General features: G+C 41.6%; 1 protein-coding gene across 1 annotated transcript; it reads right to left on the bottom strand.

The window, feature by feature from the left end:
- Positions 1-1,335: 1,335 nt before the first annotated feature.
- Positions 1,336-3,928, bottom strand: slitrk2 (SLIT and NTRK-like family, member 2). The gene is made up of 2 exons (XM_054597888.1): positions 2,188-3,928; positions 1,336-2,150 (listed from the first exon to the last, which is right to left on the bottom strand). The coding sequence occupies exons 1-2, from the start codon at positions 3,926-3,928 to the stop codon at positions 1,336-1,338; spliced, it is 2,556 nt and encodes an 851-aa protein (XP_054453863.1).
- Positions 3,929-23,183: the final 19,255 nt, after the last annotated feature.

Below are 23,183 nucleotides of genomic sequence, written 5' to 3'. Positions count from 1 at the left end.
GATGGATTAAGTGTATATTTCAGGGGAGGGAGAGAGAAAACCTTGAAATAATGTGTGAAAGAAGAAGGAGGGAAAATAATGGCTATCATTCAATTTAGAAGGAGCCCAAAAATTCCACCTCGTCAATCATTAGAGGAGGAGCTGCAGGCAAGCTCTATTTTCATTTTCTCTGGCTCCCACACACACACACACACACACACACACACACACACACACACACACACACACACACACACACACACACACACACACACACACACACACACACACACAGCAGAGCAGTCCACAGCACACCGCAGCATCCAACATAATCAAGTACAGTGTGAAGAAAATTTACCTCAAGCTCAGGGTGTTGACAAAGTGCTTCAGTGAAAGTTTAATGGCGCAATTTCGCCGCGCTGTATTGCTCCCCTATAGCATACAATATTCTTTACATCTCGAAAGACACTTCATATTCAAAGCAAAATAACATGATTCTCCCCAACAAGAACTCACATATCATTTCACACCCAGTCTCAAGTTCTTTTTTTTTTTTCTTTTTTTCTTTTTAAACAGACAAATAAGTCTTCTATATTACATAAAGATTTGATTGTTTAAAATACAGCACTTTCAAAAAAGGAACATTTCCATTTTGCAGAAAGCATTATTGATAAAATAGTTGAGTGCAAAGGCACTTTCTGGAGTAGGTATGGTAAGATTTTGCCGCTTGTGGGATTTTGAAAAGGTCTCTTTTATGATTCAACACTCACCATTTATCTGTGTATGCTATGTATGTACAGGAATGTAAATCTGTAGCATGTACTCTTCTACAAGGAATAGTGATTTCATATGTTTTCTGTTTTTCACAGGGAAAATAAAATACAGTTTCATGAAAAGCACAAAGCCGTATTTGTACACAGTCCTGCCCATTGTATACCTGCCGTCGTCAAAGTCTTTTGGAATTCAATTTTTCAAAAAAGAAGAAATAATTTATACTTTCCAAGAGAAAAAAATAGAACTGCATATTAATATACTTCTTATACTCCCTTTATACATCTTGAAAAGAAAGAAAGAGAAGAAAAGGAAGAGAGAAAAACGATCACCAAAGGACTGGGTATGCCTCAAGTTAATCATGTAGGATTGAACACAGATAGATAATATAGATATATAGAGAGGGCTATTATTACAGTAAATGCATGACCATTATGAATGGTGCAAAGAACCTGCGGGGGTGGGGGTGGGCTGGGGTGTGTGTGGGGGGGAGGGGAGGGGAAGGGAGGGGGGGGGGGGCACTATCTTACAGTTGGCTCATTGCTGTCTGTTTCTCCAGAACCTCCAGATAGTCTGGTTCTGTTTTTAGCTTCCCAGGGAGCAGAAGCGGGTGCTCATTGTTTTTGAAGGGTGGTCAGCCCCGTAGTACTTCCTCGGGGTCCCGTACAGCACCGTTTTGTTCAGCCTGTCCTGGTTGGTGATGTGCCGCCGGGCTGTGGCGGCCTCGTAGGGGGGCACGATGCAAGGTCTCTTAGGTAAAGTGCAAAAGTTGTAATGGAAAGGAGGGGCGCCTGCAGCCGTGGGAAGCTCTTTGTGGGGCCTCTCCCCTAAATTTTGATACAACATCTCAGGAGGCTCTGGGGTGCTCAAACCGCATGATGTCGGAGATTTATCCATAAAATCCATTGTGCTGATGGTGTAGGCCCCTGGGCTTCGGGTGAGGACATCCTTCTTTGCGTCCAGGGGCCCAAAACTGAGCTCCTTCAGGTTGCGATAATATGCCACCTGTTCACCATCCTTCTGCATGTAAATAGGGTTTTGGCACATAGAGCCCACAGGTGGAGGAATGTAGTTATAAACGTGGCTTTCGGAGGTTTTGTCTTGGGTCGGTTCAGGAGTGTAGGAGCCATATTGCACTTGGAAAGAGTTGAGATCTAAGTTGTTAGCGCCTGTGGGGACATGTTCCACTCCTTTACGCCTTTTCAGAACAAAAACAAAGAGGCCTGCTCCAAAGCAGACCGACAGGATGAAAACAACAAGAAGTCCGAGAATCAGGACTGACAGTGGGACCTCGGGGTGCAACTCTGGAGTGTGGATCCGGGATTCAGTGGGGCTGATTGAGCTGAAAGAAGACGAGGAAGGTGTGGTGGCCTCGGTGCCCGGGCTTATTATCGTGGGGGCTTTCGTAGGGGGCATGTTGTGGCGGGGGCGCTTCGCTGGGCTCGGGGCAGATGGCCTCGTTGCGAAGTGAGCGCAGCAGGCGACCTGCATGTTTAGAGGGGGAATCACACGTGATTTCGTTAACCACTACGCTGGTACTGGACAGCTCCATCCAGTTCTTGAGTGCAACAATGTCACAGGTGCAGTCCCAGGGGTTCTCCTGCAGGTCGATCTGGATAAACGCTGACAGCTGGTCTAGGACCCCTCGAACGGCGAGGTAGGAGAAATGGTTATTCCTCAAGTTGAGTCGTGTTAGCATGGTGCCCCCAAAAACATTGTCGGGGAGCGACCTTAACAGGTTGTTGTTCAGAAAGAGCAGCTGAAGGTTATGCAGAGCGTTAAATGTTTGTGGTAAAATGTCTTTGATGATGTTATATTCCAAATACAGATACTGGAGCGACTGCAGGCCAGCAAAGAGCGATTGAGTAAGTGATTCAATGTAATTCCCATTCAGATAGAGCCGTCTGAGGTTGGTTAGATTCTCGAATGCACCTTCCCGAATCACTGCTATCCTATTATTTCCTAAATGAAGCAGCTCCAGTGAGCTGTACTCGGTGAGATCAGTTCTGTAAATGACTTGTAAGTAGTTACCGGTCAGGTGGAGCTTCTTTGGGTAGGAGGGCTTGGGGTTCAGCTCGCTGATGTTGTGCAACTTTCGCTCTTGGCAATTGATGTTCAATCCGCTGTCAGGGTTCTGTGATGTGCACACGCACACAGTGGGACATAACATGGGCACAGGGGAGCGCGTCTGGTAAACCATTATGGGCCCAAAGACATGTTTGTCCTTTGTGATGCGCGGGGTGGGCCTGTAGCGCATTTTGGGCGGGCGGGAAGCTTTTGGGGCACGGGTGGGGGTGATCATGCCGGGATGGTAGGTCGGAGGCAGGGCCCCCTGAAAGTGAGAGTCGGAGGGGGGGTGAACGCGTTCTCCAGCGTTCCTGCGTGGGCACAGGTCCTGCTTTATGAGCTGCGTGATGTCTTTACCATGCAGCCTGAACGGCGTCTCACACACTATGTCCCCCACGAAGACAGAAATAGTGTCCAACCAGGATTTGAGGGGAATGAGATCACAGGTGCAATTCCACGGGTTCTCCTCCAGCTGGATCTCCATGATGCCCCCTATGTGCTCTAAAACTCCGGCAAATGGCAGCATCTTGAGCCGGTTGCCACGTAAATCCAAGTGGGTGAGGAGCACGAAGCGGAAAATGTTGGGAGGCAAAGACAACAGCAGGTTGTCATTTAGGATCAACACTTTGAGCTTATTCAGCTTACTAAAAGCACCCGGCTCTATGGCGCTGATATAATTATAGTCTGCCTGTAAATACTCCAAACTCTCCAGTCCTGTGAAGGAGTCCTCTTTAATCACCTCCAGGTTGTTGTTGTTCAAGTGGAGCCGCTTCAGGAAGCGCAGCCCGTTGAACGCTCCGGTTCGGATCTCCTGCAAGCCGTTATTCCCCAGATGCAGTGAGGTGACATTGCCGTAATTGACAAACTCATTGGCGCTAAGCCGTGACAGAAAGTTTCCATTGAGAAAAAGCTGAGAGATTTTATTCGGGGGCGCCTGGAACTGACTGACGGAGGTAAATCCTTTATTCTCACAGTTGATGTTCAGAACGTTCTCCCGCTCCTCACAGGCGCAGCGGGTCTTGCAGATCTCTTTGGAGGCTGAAGTTTTGCGGCTCTCCGTTGAGAGGCTGGTGACCGTGAGGACGCTCAGCAAGAGGACGCCGCTCAGCATCTTTACAGCCAAAAATGGTCGCTGAAATATGAATCCAGCATTTAACTTGTGCAGTGTGAGCCTTGGATGGGAAGAAGAATCCAAAGAAAAATCAGGGGGAAGAGTTCTCAGAGCAGGGAGAGGGGGGAAAAAAAGGGAGGTAGAGGTGCTCACACAAACACTCACTCACACACAAATAAGCACACAAGCATGCAGAAAACAGGCGCACCGCCGTGATTTGGTGTTAAAACGGGACCGTGAAGTCGCTCCATTGACCTTTACTGTGAATCCCCCCCCCCCCCCCCACCCCCCCCAAAAAAAAAAATCAATTCTGGAAGAGAAAAAATCCGAAACCATTGCAAATCAACGGGATCCTGTGTGGTGGATGGACTGGACACATTGTCAGAGACGGAGGAGGATCTGCTTCCCTTTCTGTCCTTACAGAGAGCACGGATTCATCCAGGGGCTCCACGCAGACCACCACCACCACCAGCACCACCACCACCACCACCACCAGCTGCAGACAAATATTCACAGAGAGACAAGAGCTGCGAAACGGAGCCTCTCTTCTTCTCCTCCACACACGAAAAAAAAAAAACCCACTTAAATCCTTTTTCTTTCTTTTTTTTTTCCTCAAAGATCCAGAAATAATGCGCAAAGACGCACCATGACGCACGGCTGGATGTCCTCACCGACTGCTCCTAAGGGACGCAGGACAAAGTCAACTCTGTGCCAGAAGAGAGGGGGACAAAGCAGCGCTCTTGAGAGAGGGAGAGATCGGGGGGGAGATATATATATTCCCGGAGCTGAGGCATGCCGACGGTCCTCCTCCTCCTCCGCTCCGCACACTGACAGCAGCACTGAGCGTCTGCTGCTGCTGCTGCTGCTGCCTCACTGCGATGGTGTGTGTGTGTGTGTGTGTGTGTGTGTGTGTGAGAGAGAGAGAGAGAGAGAGAGAGAGAGAGAGGCCTTTACGTCACCGACACAGTCAACATAAACACACACACACACACACACACACACACACACACACACACACACACACACACACACACACACACACAGAGGGTCCCTGAAGTAAGCAATCAATATTCTGCAATACTATCAATTTGAACCTCATCTTATTACATTTTGATCTCAAATGAAGTGATACGTTTGTCAGTCAAATGATCTGAATTTCACTAAACAAAATCACTATTATTGTTGTTTTTTCTGGTTATTATGTCGTCATTCTATCTGGTTCCAGACATATTGAAGAAAAGTTACTCAGATTTATTTATTTTTTTCACGTTTTGTGCATTTCAGTGCATTCATGCAACGAGTAACTTCAGTGAAACCTTGATGCCTTATGGGAAATCATCTGTTTAAAAACAGCAAATTACCATGCGATATAATCTATATTTTGTCATGCACATGTAATGATACAGATGTGGAGTCACATACATATTATTGTTGCCCCCCCCCCAGTAGACAGTTTATCAGCTTTTTCTTGTCTTGTTTTTTTACCCATGACACCACTAGGAGGCAGGAAAGGCCTCTTCTCCTCTTCTCAGGGTCTCTCATTAGTTCCACTTCTTTCTTGTCTTCATTCTTCACCTCTAACTCACTCATTCACACAAATGGATGCTATTATTATTATTATTATTATTATTATTATTATTATTATTATTATTATTATTATTATTATTATTATCATCAGAGAGAGAGAATGGCATTTATACACAGAGTTCCCTGACAATAATGCCATATTTCAGGCTTCGCAGGGTTAATTAATCAGTTCAGTTCATTTGAACCATTATTTGGTGTTTTTAATTGAAAGATGCACTGTAATGTTCCTGTAATATTCCAATGGTAAGTACTCACTCACAGTATTTTCATATAAAGTGCTGCTGCTTCAGTTTGTTGAAGTTTTGGCATGACCAGAAGAATTTACCCGGAGGCGGCTGGACTGTGATGACTGTGATGACGTGACGGGCATTCTTAAAGTTTCATCCGCTTCTGATTTGAGTCTAAAGAGCAGACGGCAGTCCTTAGATGACCTGTGAGCTGCAGCTGGGTGCATAGTGGTTAAAGCAATGCCCTTATGGAGGTGGAGTCAATACACCTTTGGTCAACGAGCTGACTGCTCTGTGTGCGCCCTGTGAATGGGAAACAAACAAAGCAATGTATCAGCCAATCAGCAAACAGGGGGCGTTCGTGCTCGTGCACAGCACAGGGGAGAGCGAGAGGGACGGTAAATCAGCCATGCTAACGTTCTTTTGAGGGGGGGGGGTTCTACATGGTGTTGAGTTCAATATCAACAATGAGTGTGTTTGCATGGACATGAACCCATTTATGAGGACTACCGTTTGTGATCATATTAGGGATATGATGTTGACCAGAGCACAAACACACACACAGACAGCTAACTTAAACACATATAATGCGATGTTAAGAGGTCGTGGACACTTTACAGATGGCAAATACTTCAACGTTGACGACTCGTTTGACATGGGGAGCAAACAGCAGGACCCATCGACCTCCCCTCACACCCGCCCTGTGTGTGCTTCAGCGCTCTTTAGCCTTCCTCATTTTACGATAACTTGGATAACAACCAAAATCATTTTTTCAGATATCTACGCATTACAGCACATTCTTTTTTTTTACTAGGTATTGCTAGGAATGCTGGATGAGACCAGCATGATTCATTTAAACAACAACAACAAAAAACCACGCCGTCTTTTTCTCGAATAACTCAACACCCCTACATACCTGAAATGTGATTTGTGAAGGAGTACCTTAACTCAACTCAGAGGGAGCCTGGAGGCAGCTTTCCCAGCAGCTGCAGTGGCCTTACTGCAGCCTGACTGAGGCATGACAACAGACTGTGACAGCAGACCAGGCGGGAGCACACAAAGGTGGCCAATTTTCTTTCTACATGCCAGGTATCTGACAGGACTGGTCCAGCTCTGCTGATATTATATATTTTATCCCAGTTTAAAAACATATAGTAGAGGCAACATGATGTTTTACAGTTCTATTTAAGGATTGAGATAACTAGATCATCCTCCTGTAAATACATCTTCCTGATTATAGCAGTGGCGATAATGATGACAAAGGATTGATGCACGTAATGATGAGGGTGACATTCAGCTTTTTGTTTGTTCAGTTCTTCCATTGAGACTGATGGGAGGCTGATGGGTGCCTCAGGTTTCAGCGATGATTGATGGCATGAAGGGTTGTTGAAGGAAAAAGCCTGCAGGTTTCCACATGAGACCAGGTGGGTATATGTTGTCAGAGAACAGCTCCACAGCACGTTTGTCAAGTCAATCACAGCCCACTGAGGACGACTGTACCTGAAGCATGTGTGTGTGTGTGTGTGTGTGTGTGTGTGTGTGTGTGTGTGTGTGTGTGTGTGTGTGTGTGTGTGTGAGAGAGAGAGAGAGAGAAGGATGGAGGAGAGGAACCAGGGTAAACAACTATATGAGCATTTTTAAATGGATATAAATCTTTATTCTATGAATATATGAATATTAAACATTAGCACTGTTAAAGCTTGGTCACACCAGGGTTTGGAACACTGAATTCATTTTTTTCTCAATAGAATCTTTATAAGCCCCAACACAAATTGTTCACTACAAATTTCAACTCTGCTGGAAATTCCTTCTTTCTGTTCTTCACCCAGAGTATACAATCTTGACAATGTTGACCTTCATGAAAATGGAAAGCCCCAGACTCAAAAACAAAGGAAGCTTTTTCTGCCACTGGATTTATGTGAGTGAATAGATCGGCTATTTGGGTTCATCACACCCCCGCTCTGCCCCCTCTGACCAGGGCTGGATTAACCTGTTGGAGGGCATTGGGGCAAAACATGAGGTTAGGCCCTTATTGAGGCCCCCTTGATCCTAAACCTAATTGTACAGCTTAATTAAATGCTAATTCATTCAAATGTATTACAGGTTCCATGCTTTGGGCCTTAAGCTTCGATTAAAAAGGCAGAAGGCACCCGACCGCCTTTTTTTGTTTCAATTTACCGAAATCGCTTAACCACATTCCCACAAACTAAGTGACACAGTAAAGATAATCCAATCAAACAGTAAGATGATTGAAATGGCTGGTTGTTTGTTGATCTGGAGTGTAGGGAGTGGGAGTGTTTTGTATCACAACATCTTAAGAGACTGACTGGCAGCTACTCTGGCCTTTAAGCATGCTCGGCCCGGCTGTGCTCGATGCCAATGACTGCAGAGCCTCCAGGTCCAGCTCCTGCTGACAGCAAAAAACGAACAAACGGCAAAACATAAAAGACTGAGCAGCGACAGATGAAAGGCCTCTGTAATCGTGGTGAAGAAATTGCCTCAACCAACCCTCCTTCTCAGCGACAGCCATACCAAGGGCCTCAGGCTGGATGTCAGCCCTTTCTTCTCTGATTGGGTACCAACATTTTGTACAACTGCAATTGTATCAAACAGGGAGGCAGTTGTAGTTTCGACCCTGCAAAGTTGACAATGGAATGAGTGAAGGAGGGAGGCCATGCTCTAGTTAATTACCAATGCTCATAGTCATCAATAGAGTTGAACCTGAGGTATCTTGGGTCTTGAATGTGTCCAGTTTAACGGGTGAATTCTTCAGGGTGCTTAAAGTCTGTCTCTCGGAGGGTGGTGGCCAGCTGGCTGACCCAGATATTCCACAATAAAAGTCAACATGTTGTGTTTGGTCTTGCAAGATATCTTGGAAGCTGTGGCACAAAGAAAACATCAAACTGCATACTATTCAGATAGCAGCTAAAAGCTCTGTGGGCTGGTGGCTAACCCTTGGCCTCGTGTCCGTAGGATACTTGGTGGTTCATGCCGCCCAGAATGCAAGCATGGTTTTTAGATGGATTGAATGAAGTGAAGCTGATTTCATGAATACGTCTTGTGGATTTTTCTTTCTTTCGTTTTTTTCTTTGTGTATTAGATGAAAAACAAAAAAAGGCATTTATCCATTTATCAAAACCACAATAAATGACATTGAAACATTGATAGCTGCTAGTTTACTTTTGTCTACATTGTGGATAAGTCCAATAGCTCTGGTGCATCAATCACTTTGACAGAATATTGCTCAGCTATTAGACAGGAATCAATGGTGCAAATAATGTGTTAAGTTATTGTAGTTTGTTTAGTACGCAGGCTAGCTTGGAGAGCTAGCGTGTTAGCTGTTCGCTCAACATTTACAGTAGTTTGCCAGCCAGCCCTGTAAAAAGCGTGGATGTGGATTAACATAATTGTGTGGTGTTACCAGGCCTTTAGAGTGATGTCATTTATAAAGAGCAGAAGCATAAATAATCACCATATATCATCATCATTTTCTACTTTCCAGTGGCTGTTTGCACATGAACGATCACCTACAGGTCTCCCCTTTCTTTCATTTAACACTCCATCACTGTATAATCCTTTTTGTGTGTTTGGGAGGAGACAGAGAGAGGTGTGGGTCAAACAGAGGAAATGAAGAAGTGTATGAGATGAGAATTTGGAGTGGAAAAAGAGATTGAAGGATTGCTATTTTAATGGCTTTGACGTACGTCTGTGAGTTTGGCCGCTGGGGGTTCACTGTGTGACTGTCACCGAGGATGAGGCTTAAAACATAACTCAAAACAATGAGTTTTGAAAAAGAGAAAATCCACCATGAAACAGAATTGACATGTGTTGTTTACTCATCAGCATATCATGTCAAAAACATTACAAATCAAAAATATGAAATATCTATTCAATTTTGCTATGAACAAATTCATCTTCGGGTTCATTGTTGTCGAAAATGGGTATATATTCAATAGTTTTTACCTTAGAGATAATATAAATGTATTAAATGATTATGAAAAAAATTCAAAGAACTGAAATCAAACCTGCTCAACATACTGAAATAAATAAAAGACAGTATGTTGAAAATGTGCTAAGCTATTCACACGATGACTAGTTATTCATGTAAAGATATTCACGTTGAAATGACACATAAGGATTATTGGTTACAGGGAGGATAGGAATAACTAGGTCAGAAGAAGTTGGCTATTTACCGAGCTAGTTGAGCTGCAAGCTGTTAAAGGACAGACATTTACACACCAGAGGCATGTGGAGACAATCACACAAAATGTGAATAACTGGGATAATTAGCATTCTGCTATTGGTACCCGCAGTAATACGTTTTTCTAACAATTGCAGTACTTTACTAGAAACATTTAAATGATATAAGCGTGGTTAATAATAAATAAGTGGAGAGGCCCAATCCATTTTATATTTTATTAAAGCACGACTGGTCCCAAGAAATGTGAAAGTTACCTTACTAATGGTTAAAACATAAACCACCATCTGAACAGACACCTTCAAAACTAACACCGATCAATAAATAACATTTGCATTTTGGAAAAAACAGCGACAAACTTAACATAATACTCGGTCCAGCACTGCATGATGGTAAATGTGGGGCATTGCCAGCGGTGCTGTACATCCAACAACAGGGGAATCCAGTGAGCTCGCGTTCAGCTCAACTGGTCAGAGCTATGCATTGAAATTGCTTTAATCCTGAAACTGGGCTACTTCTTTGTTGAACCTCAGCCCCTCTGAGAGCGCCGTTTTTGCAGGTTGGGTTTTTATAATGGGTCGGATGTTGTTGAAAAACCCTGACCCGTGCATCACTACAGCACACTATGTCGATAAATATTAATATTGTTCCCGCAGGCAGACCGCAATTCTGTCTGAGGTAAATGTTTCTACAGCCTGAGCTACCGCTATTTCATTGAGTTTTCTTTTAATTAAGTGTTCTGTTACACAGGTACACAGTTGTCTGGGGCTTTTATTGTGAAAGGTAAGAACGGAAGAAGTGGATCTGGAATGCGTTGTCTTTGTCAATGTAGAAAGGAGTTATCAAGCCACTGTGTCGTTGTACAGTATAGTGTGCGCACAATGTGATCATATTGATGCCTTTACTCGCTGTGCAAAGTTCAGAAAAATCAACCTCTGAAAAAATGAATTGTGGTTGCTTTTTTGCAGCATAATATTCAGGTTCAGTGTGAAAGCACTTGTCAAAGACACAGTTCAATAAAGAAAATATTGACGTGAAAATAATCACCTGAACAATTTTTTTTTTATAAAGGTTCAACAAAACTGTGTCAACTGTTGGCATGAGATCTGGGTCTGTGTTCAGTGAGTTACCAAAGCTCTTTTCTAACGGACGGTTTATCTGTGCCTAACACATAATTATTATGGGATGTGCTCTTACATTGAGTTCACCCTGGAAATGATTTAGTGGGTGAAGTTAGTAGTAATGTAGATTGTTTTACTTTAGTTAGCTTACTTTAATTGCAATATTATTATTTGTGAAAACTGCTAACAAGTGCCTAGACGTTGAGGAAGATCAGACTGTGAACAAAATTATTCACGCTGTTTCTAAGCAACAAAACGTCAAGTACTATGAGAAATTGGGTTTATTAGTGCCTTAACTGTGGGTAACTTTGGCAAAACTCACTCAACTCAGCAACTCTCAACAAACCAGATGGTCAGACAGTTATTCACCAGACAGAGTTTAATCATGGGAGGAAGGTGTATTTAGTTTTTTGAATAAGAATGCCGCTGCACAATTCATTGCATTTGCCTCAAACACCCACTCACCTGCTGGCTTGCCTATTGATAAATCCAGTAATTGTCTGTCTAAGCTGGAGTTTCTGCTGAGCTCCCTCATGACAAGGGAACTAATATGTTGTAATGAGCCCGAGCACCAGGCCAACAGAATCAAATTCTCACTTTGGGCCCAGGCATAATTTCATTTGGATCCCAGGTTTAAAAAGTTTCTAGGAGCCCCGCTTGATAGAACACTCAGAAATAAGCTTACTTAAGCGTACTCTTTTATAACACTGCATTCATGAACAGACATGACATACACATAGGATCAAAAAGGCTCTTTTTTCAGTCTCCATTCTTTTCATTTCTTTTACGCAATTGTACATCAGCACGCTTGGTGTGGCAAAGCAAACAGTGTGTGATTTGAAGGCAGATGAGCAGAAAGCTAAAAATATGCCCAAATTTGAGTGTTGACATAGACATAGAGATGAAATGTCAGAATCAGAAGAGAAAGAACCAGAGCAAAGACAACAAACAGACAGAATAAAGAAAAGGGGATGATGGGAAGAGGTGAAGTGGTGATAAGTAAAAAAAAAAAAAAACACTCACTGAGTTATATTATGACTTAACTTGTAGTGTTTCTCATTAAATCATGATTGAAAACTGAAATTATATGGATGAAAAATGTAAATATCTGGGAAAATAGATGCTCAGTTCCAAATAAATGGAAAAACATTTCAGATTTTGACCCATAGATAACTATTAAGGTGTACTCAGTAAAGTGCAGATTTATGAAAGGTGTGTCTGCAACAATCACTGCTGTATATTGTGATTAAGTGAATACAACCCACTGGCTAAACCCAGGTTTAGACACTTATGGCCCGTACGACGTCATAAAACACACTTAATTCTAATTCTAATACAAACAGCGGTTTTTGCAGGCAAACGTCTCAAAGTCATCGTGTAAGACACATCATACAACCTTGCCAAAAACAAAATTAAACTCACCAGGCTGCCTGCCCATGAAGCAGTTCTGTTAGCTGTTAGCCAAACACACCATCCAAACAATAAAAGTGAGCCGAAGGTTTACTGTGTCTGTGTGGCTACCACTGTGTCTCTGGCTGCAGAGCAGTGGCCGAGAGGTACTCAGCAGTGTTTGTACTGGTAGTTCCGTTAGCTGTTATCTGTTTGCCATACACACTGTCCAAATCACAAATTGAGCACATTCAGCTGTGTAATCAATAATGGCCCCTACAGGCTGCTGGCCTGTTCAGAGTAGTGAGTGAGGAAAAAGCAGGCAGTTAATGGCAGTATTAAACAGGCAATAAAATACGTTTTGAGATAGTGTGAGTCACTGCAAACATGACAGGTCCTCCAGCATGCAGCTAAAACTCGCCACCCAAAGACGTATGCAGTTTGCTGCAGCAGAATGGGAGATTAGCCTTGGACAGACACAAAGGCGGACACTCACTGACGGTCATGTGCACGCACACACATGACCTATCCCCAGTTTGCAGATTGCATCCAACTGAAACTGAAACGCCTTTGTGCTGAGCATGCAGGAAAACTACTGTGGCTGAGGCAAAAATGTGAATGGTCCTATCTATAGCCGGTGTTGGGTTTGTCTGTTCTGGGCTACTGTAGAAACATGGCAGTCGCTCCGTGTAGAGGACCCCCTCCATGTGTAGGCATGAAGGGCTCATTCTAAGGTAACAATGTCTCAGCAATTGTTATTTTCAGGTGATTAAACATGAAAGAAAACATAGTTACTAATATTATATTACATGTTTGCCAATAGATCCTACTAAATGCTACACACTGTACCTTTAAGTTATTTGCCTCATTCTCATTAACCCTTATCTATTTGCAGTTTGGGGACTACTTCATGCATCCTTTTCCTGGTTCTACGAAGGGGCAAAAGCATGCATTGCACCCTTAGTTTAATATTCTGCATCCTCAGTTGAAATTTGAGTAATAAATGCCAAGGGCAAGGCAGTAGCTGCACAGACTGTGTGGGCATCTCCATGTGCACCTCTAATCTAGGTTCATGTGTTTACTGCAGCGCAACGTGCAAAACGGTCAGCAGGTGGGCTGACTATTAAATACTCTCAGTCAGTCACATCACTGGTCTTCCAGCTGGAAAAGAGGCTATGATCTCCATGGTAACCTCGGAATCTAACCGAACAGTCTGATGTGTGTAGAAGTCTCTGTCATATTGTAGCAGCCTGGAGTAATTTTCAGGCCATTTAATGACGGTAAACACAAAGAAGGGTCATGCGTAGCAGCTCTGCTCAGAGGCTGCAGATTTAACAACATATATGTCCTCCTCCCTTCAGATGCTGCAGCCATTTCATGGACTGAAGGGGAAGTTTCACACCGTACAAAGCAGCTGATACTGCTCGAATCATTCATTCATAGATTCAATTCAATTCAATTCAGTTTATTTTGTATAGCCCAGAATCACAAATTACAAATTTGCCTCAGAGGGCTTTACAATCTGTGCACATGCAATCAATGCAATCGGAATTTTCTGTGCCGATTTTGGTTAAAGGAGGAGTGGTGGAGGGGTGGGGGTAGCAAAAGCTATATAATAATATAATAAATAGTGTAACTATTGACTTTTAATACTAGGTAATATATAAAGTAATATTCTTTTTTAAAGGAGTTATAAGTATTTTATTACACTTCCTCAGCAACATTGGCACTAACCAATCAGTATTGAGTGTAGTATATGTAGTATTGAGTGTCCAATCAGAGGGTCGGTGGTTCGATACCCGGCTTCGGCAGTCGATGTGTCCTTGGGCAAGACACTTAACCCCAAGTTGCTCCCGAAGGCTTGCCATCGGTGTGGACTGGATGATGAATGTTAGTTAGAGTCTGATGGTGGCACCTTGATGGTAGCCTGTCATCAGTGTGTGAATGGGTGAATGATATGTAATATACTACTGACTGTAAGTCGCTTTGGATAAAAGCGTCTGCTAAATGACCGTAATGTAATGTAATGTAGTATATAGACGGGTTGTGAGCAACATCACAACAGAGTCCTGTGGTAACAAGGGGGTACTCTTTACAGGATTTCAAGCAGGACCATGGTCCTTAGCTGATAGGAGAGTGCAGAAACAATGGATGGAAAAGGTTTAGTATTTAGAAAGGATGACTTGCCTTTGCTAAGAACAGAAGAAGATTATGAATCCAAGCCATGAAAAGGGTGGTCCTGGTGGTCCTGGTGGTCCTGGTGGTCCTGAAGACATCAAGTGTCTGTGCTGAGCCCACTTCGTGTCTAGTACATTTCTTTTTTGAACACAAGGAACCCGTCTACGACCTTCATATTGAAAGGGAACGTGCTAGCGAAGAAATATGCTGACTTGTTATTTTTGTATGTTGACTTACAACAATTCACAGCAGTGTCAATTAAGCTTTTGCCGTTAAGCGATCGGATCCCATATCAATCTGATATCATATTGCTTGGTTTTACCTACAACCATATCAAAGTGATTTTACCTAACATACTTTCAGAGCTGAGCCACATGCCGCCACCCCCTGGTTGTCGGATTGCCTAACAGCGTTCTTGAGTAACCTCGATTGGTCTACAGAAACTATTGCCCAACCATAGTCCCAATGTTACCCACGCTCGTCACCATTTCTCTGTCTGTTTGTTCATTGTTTTAGTTAGATATCTAGCTAGCTATGAGAGAAGATGACGACGCTAAAATGAATTGTTTCTCTGTTATTAAAATAGGCCAGTTGCTGCTTTTAGATAACAACATGTTGCAAATGCAAACTACAGCATGATCATACATGGGCCTAAGAACAAAAACAATAAATGAGATTCATATACAGTATCTATATTATATACACACATTTGGACATCCTTCACAACTACTGAGAACCCTAAACTGTACAATATATCTGATAGAAGAACAGTTGCGCAAAATACCATTTTGATATACAGGAATACTTTTTTTATTTTACAATGGACAAGTTCAAACTGTCCACACAAGAACAGTTCAGTTCAGTTCAGAGATGATTGTCATGCTAGCCATGGTTCTTCTGCCAGTTAGGTTTTCTAGTTGATGCTAAAATGTATGATTGACCTGTCAGTACCGGGGGCTGGTATGGCAGCATGTTAATGCTCATGATATTGGAACGTTCAGTTCACTTTTTTTAAATTACATTACTTTTTTTTCCCTGTTTTTTTTTTGTTGTTGAAATGTATTCATGGGTTTTATGTATAACAGATGTAATCATGCAACGTAACCTTCATTGCTGATAGGAGGGAAGTGATCCAACTCATGATACTATACAGTACAGGGTGACTCATCGTGTGTGTTGTCAGTATGCTTTCATAGGTGATTCATTTCTTTGCGGCCTGGTTTATATGAACGCTTTAGGTCAGGCTTACTAAAAAAAAAAGGTCTATAGAGAAAATGAATGTGGAAATGTATTTCCAAATCCAAGGCTATTAAACGGAAGTAATTTTCACTTTTATTGAGGTTTGATGAAATAAGAATAATATCCCCCCAGAGCCACAACACCTGCCGGAGCGCCATGAATCTGTAAAAATACAAAGACAGAGAAAGAGAAGTGAGTGAGGACTTCATTGGGAAATATATAGGATATATTCAGTCCTGTGTCTCTTAGATCAAACTAATGTGATCCGTGTATGTACACAAGACGCCTTGATCCCCAAACTGAGCAGACTGGAAAATCGAATCCTTGAGAGCCATTGTAGATGGGTGCCAGCACTTGTTGGCTTTTCACTGTCAATTTATTAGTCTGCATGAAACATGAAGGAGGCTGAAAGGCATTACAATGTCTCTATCAAACCACCACCACCAAATACAAGGTCAAATTTTCTTCTTCTGTCCTGTCACATATGTGAATATGTGCGTTAGGTGAGGCATATGAGAGGCCGTCTAGGCCATAATTCATACTTGGTCTTACATACACCACCAAACTCTTTTACACATATTACTATGCACTTTTACATGCACAATCATACTCTCTCACATACACACTTTTGTCTGGGCCATAAATCAAATTTACTTACATACCCAACTATACTTTCTTAGAAACACTATTATTCTCACTTACAGACAACATCATACTCTTACACATACAATATAATACTCTAGTAGTGTATGCAAGATAGAATACTTCTGTATGTGAGAGTGAATGATGTGTGTGTGAGAGAGTATATTAGTGTATGTGAGAGAGAATGATAGTGTGTGTGAGAGAGTAGTGTATGTGAGAGAGAATGATAGTGTGTGAGAGAGTATAGTAGTGTATGTGAGAGAGAATGATAGTGTGTGTGAGAGAGTATAGTAGTGTATGTGAGAGAGAATGATAGTGTGTGAGAGAGTATGAGAGAGAATGTAGTGTATGTGAGAGAGAATGATAGTGTGTGTGAGAGAGTATAGTAGTGTATGTGAGAGAGAATGATAGTGTGTGTGAGAGAGTATAGTAGTGTATGTGAGAGTGAATGATAGTGTGTGAGAGAGAGGAATTGAAGTATATATCAGAGTATAGTAGTGTGTGTGTGAGAGAGCAAATTATAGTGTATGTGAAAGACAATGTTTGTGTTTTTGAGAGCTTATGATAGTTCATGTGAGAGGGCATTGTACTGGGTGTGAGAGAGTATAATTATATAGGAAGTCAGTTTGATCGAACAGGAAGACAGTTTAAATACTCATTCCCTGATTGGCTTACAGCCTTGAAAACAAAACCTGTACCTGCCCAGAGCACTGCTAGCTAAATTGGAGCTACAAGTAGCACTTTTAAGGAAAAGTTTACAGTTCTGTAAGAACAGTATAGGAGGCAGCCATGATATTTTTATTTATTTACCTTCTTTTTCAGGGTCAGTTTTTGTTCATAGAGGCTAATGAGGAGGACATTACTATTTTTTTCAGTAAAACAATGCGGTGTGTTCAGAACATTATAAGAGAAAGTGACAGCATGATTTTGGACAGAATATTTAGTGAACTTGATGGATACAAACAGACAATTTCTTCCTTTCTCTCAATTAGCCAGGAGTTAGAAGGGACCGACAGTCGAGAAACTTCAGTTGCCCTGGGGAGCATACTTTTCAACAATGAGACCACCATAGCTAACTAAACCTAAAGGATTGTACTAGTGGAAAAAGCACAGTTTTCAACATTACTGCCAACTACTATCTGAACCATACCATAGGTTTTGTGTAAGCGTGCATTTCTTCATCCAGAGTTTTTTATTTATGTGGGTACAGTGGGAATCTGGCACAAGCAAAGTTGATGTAACACTGAAAGCTGCCTACAAACAATGCATTTAAGGGGTACCTGCATCACTTATTCAATGTATACAACTTCTGTTATAGCCTCTACATAAGCATGGTGGGTGGCTGGTGTTCCTATCTGAAGGCAACATTGTAATAACTCCTATCAGATTCATATCATGCTTACCCTGTTCCTGTTTTATCTGCATTTACTGCACCACTTTAACAATGTCATAACACCCAGTAACTTACACATTACTCTCAAGACTGGCCATTATAGCCTGGTTCAATTCCTCATCATCAGATGAATGGTCCGAGATGGAACTCTTTATCGAAAGGTAGGCAGCATAGTCGTCATTGCTGGCTGTTGGAGTCTGGTTAACTGTGGTAACATAATCTAAGTCGATGACACTCGATTCTTGCTGTACTGCACTGGACTGGGTTGCTGTGGTCATGCTGCCACTCAACGATTGCTGTACTGCCGTGGACAGGTTTGCTCTCCCACTTCTTGTGAAAGGATAACTAGAAACCTGTAGTGTTGATGCGATTTGGTTTCCTCACTGGATGTGGATGTTGTGTCAACCACTACACCATCCTCTGAATCTGAGCTGTCAAACTAAAACAAAACATACAAACAAAAAAGTGAAAAAAATAATAATAATAAAACCACAAATTAAAAAAAATAAATAAATAATAAAACCACAAATTAAAAAAAAAAAGTGGTTAAGCTCATTGTCAAAACAAGAAACCTCTAGTAAAAAAAGGATGGCTTCATATTGTTTTAAAATAGCTTACCGGAACTGGAAGAACACTTGTTGGCCTGATGTACACTGCCTTTGACTTAAACACTTTGTGAATCATAAAGCCATTCAGTTCCTGGCCCTCACGCAGCTTTGGTGAAACAAGTTTGTTTCCACATGGCATCAAAAGTTCAATACTGAAAAAAAAGAAAAACAGGGTAAAATACAAATACCTTTTTTTTATTTTATTTTTTTTAATAACTCTTTAGCAATCAACTCATGAACAATAACAGACATAGCCTAAATATTCAGACAATACCTGACTTCCTCTGGAATTTTGTCCTTGAATGCTTCCCTTATCTCCACAACGACTGTCCTGCAGTCCCAGATTTTCCTCATTTCAAAGGCATTTAAAACATGAAGCCTTCTTTTGGCTTTATGCTTGCAAACTTCACCCTATTCTGGATAAAGTAACAGTATGCCATCCTTGTTGAAGGTGGGGTGATTTTAGACAGTGGTCCTAAAAAAGAAAGCATAATCATATTGGCATTCTTTTTTTATTATAACCATATTATTATTAGTTGTAGCAGTAATAGTAGTAGCAGTATATAATGTAAACATAAACAAGGCGCCACACATCTGAATTCAACACTGATTGGTCTGTATGTGTGTCAATCATGTAAAGCGTCGTTGTCAAGGCTGTTGCTATGCAATGATTGCGGCTCTTGACAGAAGTCAGTTTTGTAAATAAAACTATGGCATCTCAAGACTGAAATTGCATCTCTGTTTGCTGTGTTTTAACTTTACGTTAGAATTTGACTTTTGACAATATCAGTTACTAAAGTCAATTTTGTAATATACTTCTTATTTGGCTCCGTCGAGATGACAAATGAGCGGTGACCGTATAGATAACGTGACGGCCGTAAAACATGTTGACCGTGTACCACACAAAATCGCAGATAGGACGCTATCATAGACTGTATATAGCTATAAGGAGGCTCTCATTACCCTGTGTTTAATTAACATTAACTTCAACAGCTTGGTAAGGTAACATACACGGCTAGTTACCAGTCAACAACAATAAGGGCTTACCTTATTCACAACCGTTAATGTAACACAATTAAGCTTATCCCTTGACAAGTTTCTTTTCTAACATAATTTTACTGCCCCTAATTATTGCTGAAGACCTCTACCTCTGCTTAGCCTGCAGCCACTCCCCCTTTCCCTGTGTGTGTTGGTGTTTGTTTGATTGCAGGAGTGGAGACAGGTGTACAGGAGCCAGGCCACCAGCTGTCCTCCATCTCAATCAGCCTGCCCTGAAAAGCCCGGTCCGGACTCCTCCACACCGCCAGATGGTAGACTCTGTTACTCAGTTAGTGTCGCTCTAGCTCTCCAGTCTATTTGGCATAGTATCAGTTACCCTGATGCTTAATTCCTGTTTTCCTGTTCCCTCAGCTTTCCCCTGCCTGAACCTGCCTTTGTCTCCAGCCCTGTTCCCTGCTCGTCTCCAGCTCCGGTCCTGGCTCCCTGGCTTCGCCCCACCTGATCCCCTCGTCCTTCCTGCAATATTCTTATTATAAGAACAATAAAGCCCTCACCCCTACTCTCTGCCTCCCCGTCTCTCTGTGCTGCATTCAGGTCCACCAGTCTTGTCATAACACTCACACACACAACTATACTCTCTCACACACACAACACAACTATACTCTCCCTCACACACACAACTATAAAAGAGAATAGTAGTGTGTGTATTAGAGTATGATGGTGCATTTAAGAGTGTTTTTGTGTGTGTTAGAGAGAATAGTAATTTATGTATGAGAGTATGACAGTAAATGAAGGAGAGTATGACAGTACATTTAAGAAGGTGTGTGTGTGCGTGTGCGTGTGCGTGTGTGTGTGTGTGTGTGTGTGTGTGTGTGTGTGTGTGTGTGTGTGTGTGTGTGTGTGTGTTTGTGTGGTGGTGTGCATGTGAGATTTTGACATTGTATGTAAGACCAAGTATGAATTCTCATCGAGGCATGACTTGTGATATATCATCATTATTCTTGTCTGGTTTCATGTTCTACTGGAAAGGAGGAATGTAAGATAAACGAATGGCCTGTAAAATCGATGCAATGTGAACAGCTACTCACACAAAATGCAAAAACCTGCACTGATGGATCATTTTTAATGTTTGTGCTTGAACTTCTCTGTGCCAATTCCTGCTTTGTGATGCTTTAAAGCTGTCACACTTCTGTTAGCTGGTTGTAATGGTAAGTAAAATATTCCATTAGTGAGTTTGTCTTATTTAGTCATGCTTATATTTAGCCCAATTGAGGGTTTTAAACAAGCAACTTCTCAGTCAACCATTTCCTTTGCTCAGACGGCTTGGTGAATTTCTCATTAAGGGATGGCAGGAGTCAAGAGTACAGAGAAGGGCTCTGCTGCATAGTTTTCTGGTTAATGTTAGCCTCATCAGCATACAGTTTAAAAAAGACGATCATCTTTAAAAAGCCTTGTGTTTTCTGATCTCACTGCTCGGGACCTGAATGGAAAAAGAGCATAAGTAGCGAGGATAAGTGAGAGTTAATAAAATGAACTGCAGGCTGCAGCATAGATGAACAAATACTTATTATAAGCATGAGCTAATTCAGTTGAATTAATCATGTTGTGTTTTTCCACCCTTTGCCAAAAACGGATATATTTTGATTACCTGCTGGGTATGGCCTGACCGTTAAAACAAAATAGGGCAAAACATTTTAAAAGGGATTCAGAGGTTCACTAAATCCATTTCTTAACCTCTCATATGACAGCACTGGTCTTTACATTTCTGTCTGAACCAGAAAGGGGTCATATTTCTATCCATTTCATATACTTATGGTTTCTCCCCTGCATACACCTGAGATATACCAAAAATGAAGGCGTAAAAGACAAAGTGGGGGAAGTAGATATTGTTGTCTCAATCTGTTGGACCTAGACTTGCTTGCTATACAAAATGGAAATCATATGGAAATAGAGATGACAAGTAGTGTGCTACTGCAATTGTTTCACCTGCACTGACTACACCACTGCAATACAAGATCAGAGGAAGAACGCATTACTCACTAAAAGAAAAAATGGACTATAATATCAAGAGCAAAGATCAGCAAACCTTCATTTTAGCATCAGTAACTCATTATACTAATCTTTCACACCTTTATATTAGGAGATATGTTAATGCAAAGTCATTGTTTATTTAGAGGAACATGGAAATGTTACACTTTTTAAGGTTTTGCTGTCCTAAGCTGAAAGGTGTGTATGTATAATATATGGCCCCAGTCCTGACTTCTCTTGTACTGTTGTGTGAAAAACGACTTATTCAAAGGATGGCACACACCTTGTTGATCCACACAAGCAAAACAGATCCAAATAGAAATAAAACCCCAAACAAGCAGCTCTATAATCAGTTTGTGTAAGTTAGCTACACAGATCGTGATCTTCAGTCGTACCTTTACTTTGTCTGCTCCACTCGAAGTGATGGACCAAAGACATGATCGGTCCCATGCCCATTCCTTTAGTCCAAGGCATGACAATTCAAATGGCCAGATATTGTATTCTGTATGAATATTCCATCCACTATGATCCCTAAAGATCCAGGGCACCCTCTGACCTTTCGGGTAATACCAATGTCAGGTCAGATTTTTCACGACCAAATCTCATGGGTAAATTTCCCTGGAAATGACTTTGACAGTTTGCTCCCGAGATCATTAACCCTTTCCATTTCAGACACTTAAAAGCTTTTTCATTCGCACCATCCTGTAAACAAGATGTCAACATGAACACAATCTATCAGGTATAGTTTAGGCAGATGTGCTGGGCACATAAATGCTCTCGAGAAAATACCTCTACGAAAAGCAAAAGTATGATGATTACTCCTTTTCAACTAGAACTAGATATTGACATATTGCAGATGTATTGGTATCAGTTAACGTCGCCCCATAAGTTAGAAAAAACGACCGTACAGGAATACTGGGGTCATTTAGAAACTATGTCACCTTTACCAAGTGGTTTTGTTTTTTTCAAGTCAAGGATTTAGGATTCAAGGATCATTTATTGTCATTATGCAACACAGGGATGCACAACAGAAAAACAAAACCAAAACTCTACTGCTTTCCTGTTCTTTATTATTCAAAACTCTCTTTAATGGGATAAAAGTATTGAATTCATTTTAAATGTTCAATTATTAAATTGAACAAAGATTTCCTTTTACAATCAATGTTACTCTTCAAACACAAAGTCTCACTTCAGAATGTGACTTGGATCCTAGACTCACCTAAGGTGCTTAAAACTGTACGAAAAGCAACCTTTTACACTTACATTAATGAACATATTTCGAGGAGCGTGCATATATAGATACAAAATACAAATACAGAATTTTCTTCCACTAAGATAGAAAGTGAACCAGTAAAAAAACTATTCCGGACAAGCCAACATGCTCACGTAATCTATTTAATCAGAATTTGGTGGTCCGCCTTATCAACAGCGCCGTAAAAGGACAGCACTTTTGGTAGCTCTCTCTGTGCTGTGATGTGACCTGAAACCTGATTACGAAAAGCAGTTAACTGATCTAAAAAAAAAAAAAAAAAAGTCTACAATGTCTAAAGGTTTAAATGTCCTAAGGTCCCTTTCTTTAAAAGTGCTTTTTTATGGTAGCTCTGCATGTCATTTAGCAGGTGATTATTTTTAAGGGTGAAGGGTTT

This window comes from Anoplopoma fimbria, chromosome 4 (genome assembly GCF_027596085.1).
Source record: "Anoplopoma fimbria isolate UVic2021 breed Golden Eagle Sablefish chromosome 4, Afim_UVic_2022, whole genome shotgun sequence".
Taxonomy (NCBI): domain Eukaryota; kingdom Metazoa; phylum Chordata; class Actinopteri; order Perciformes; family Anoplopomatidae; genus Anoplopoma; species Anoplopoma fimbria.
This window is presented reverse-complemented; position numbering and strand designations above follow the sequence as displayed.

Excerpts from the sequence above, each read along its gene's own strand:
- slitrk2 (XM_054597888.1), bottom strand. The coding sequence starts at position 3,928 with ATGCTGAGCGGCGTCCTCTTGCTGAGCGTCCTCACGGTCACCAGCCTC. Across the intron at positions 2,151-2,187 it reads GGCCATCTGCCCCGAGCCCA|CCCCCACGATAATAAGCCCG; the intron begins GCGAAGCGCCCC and ends CCCCTACGAAAG.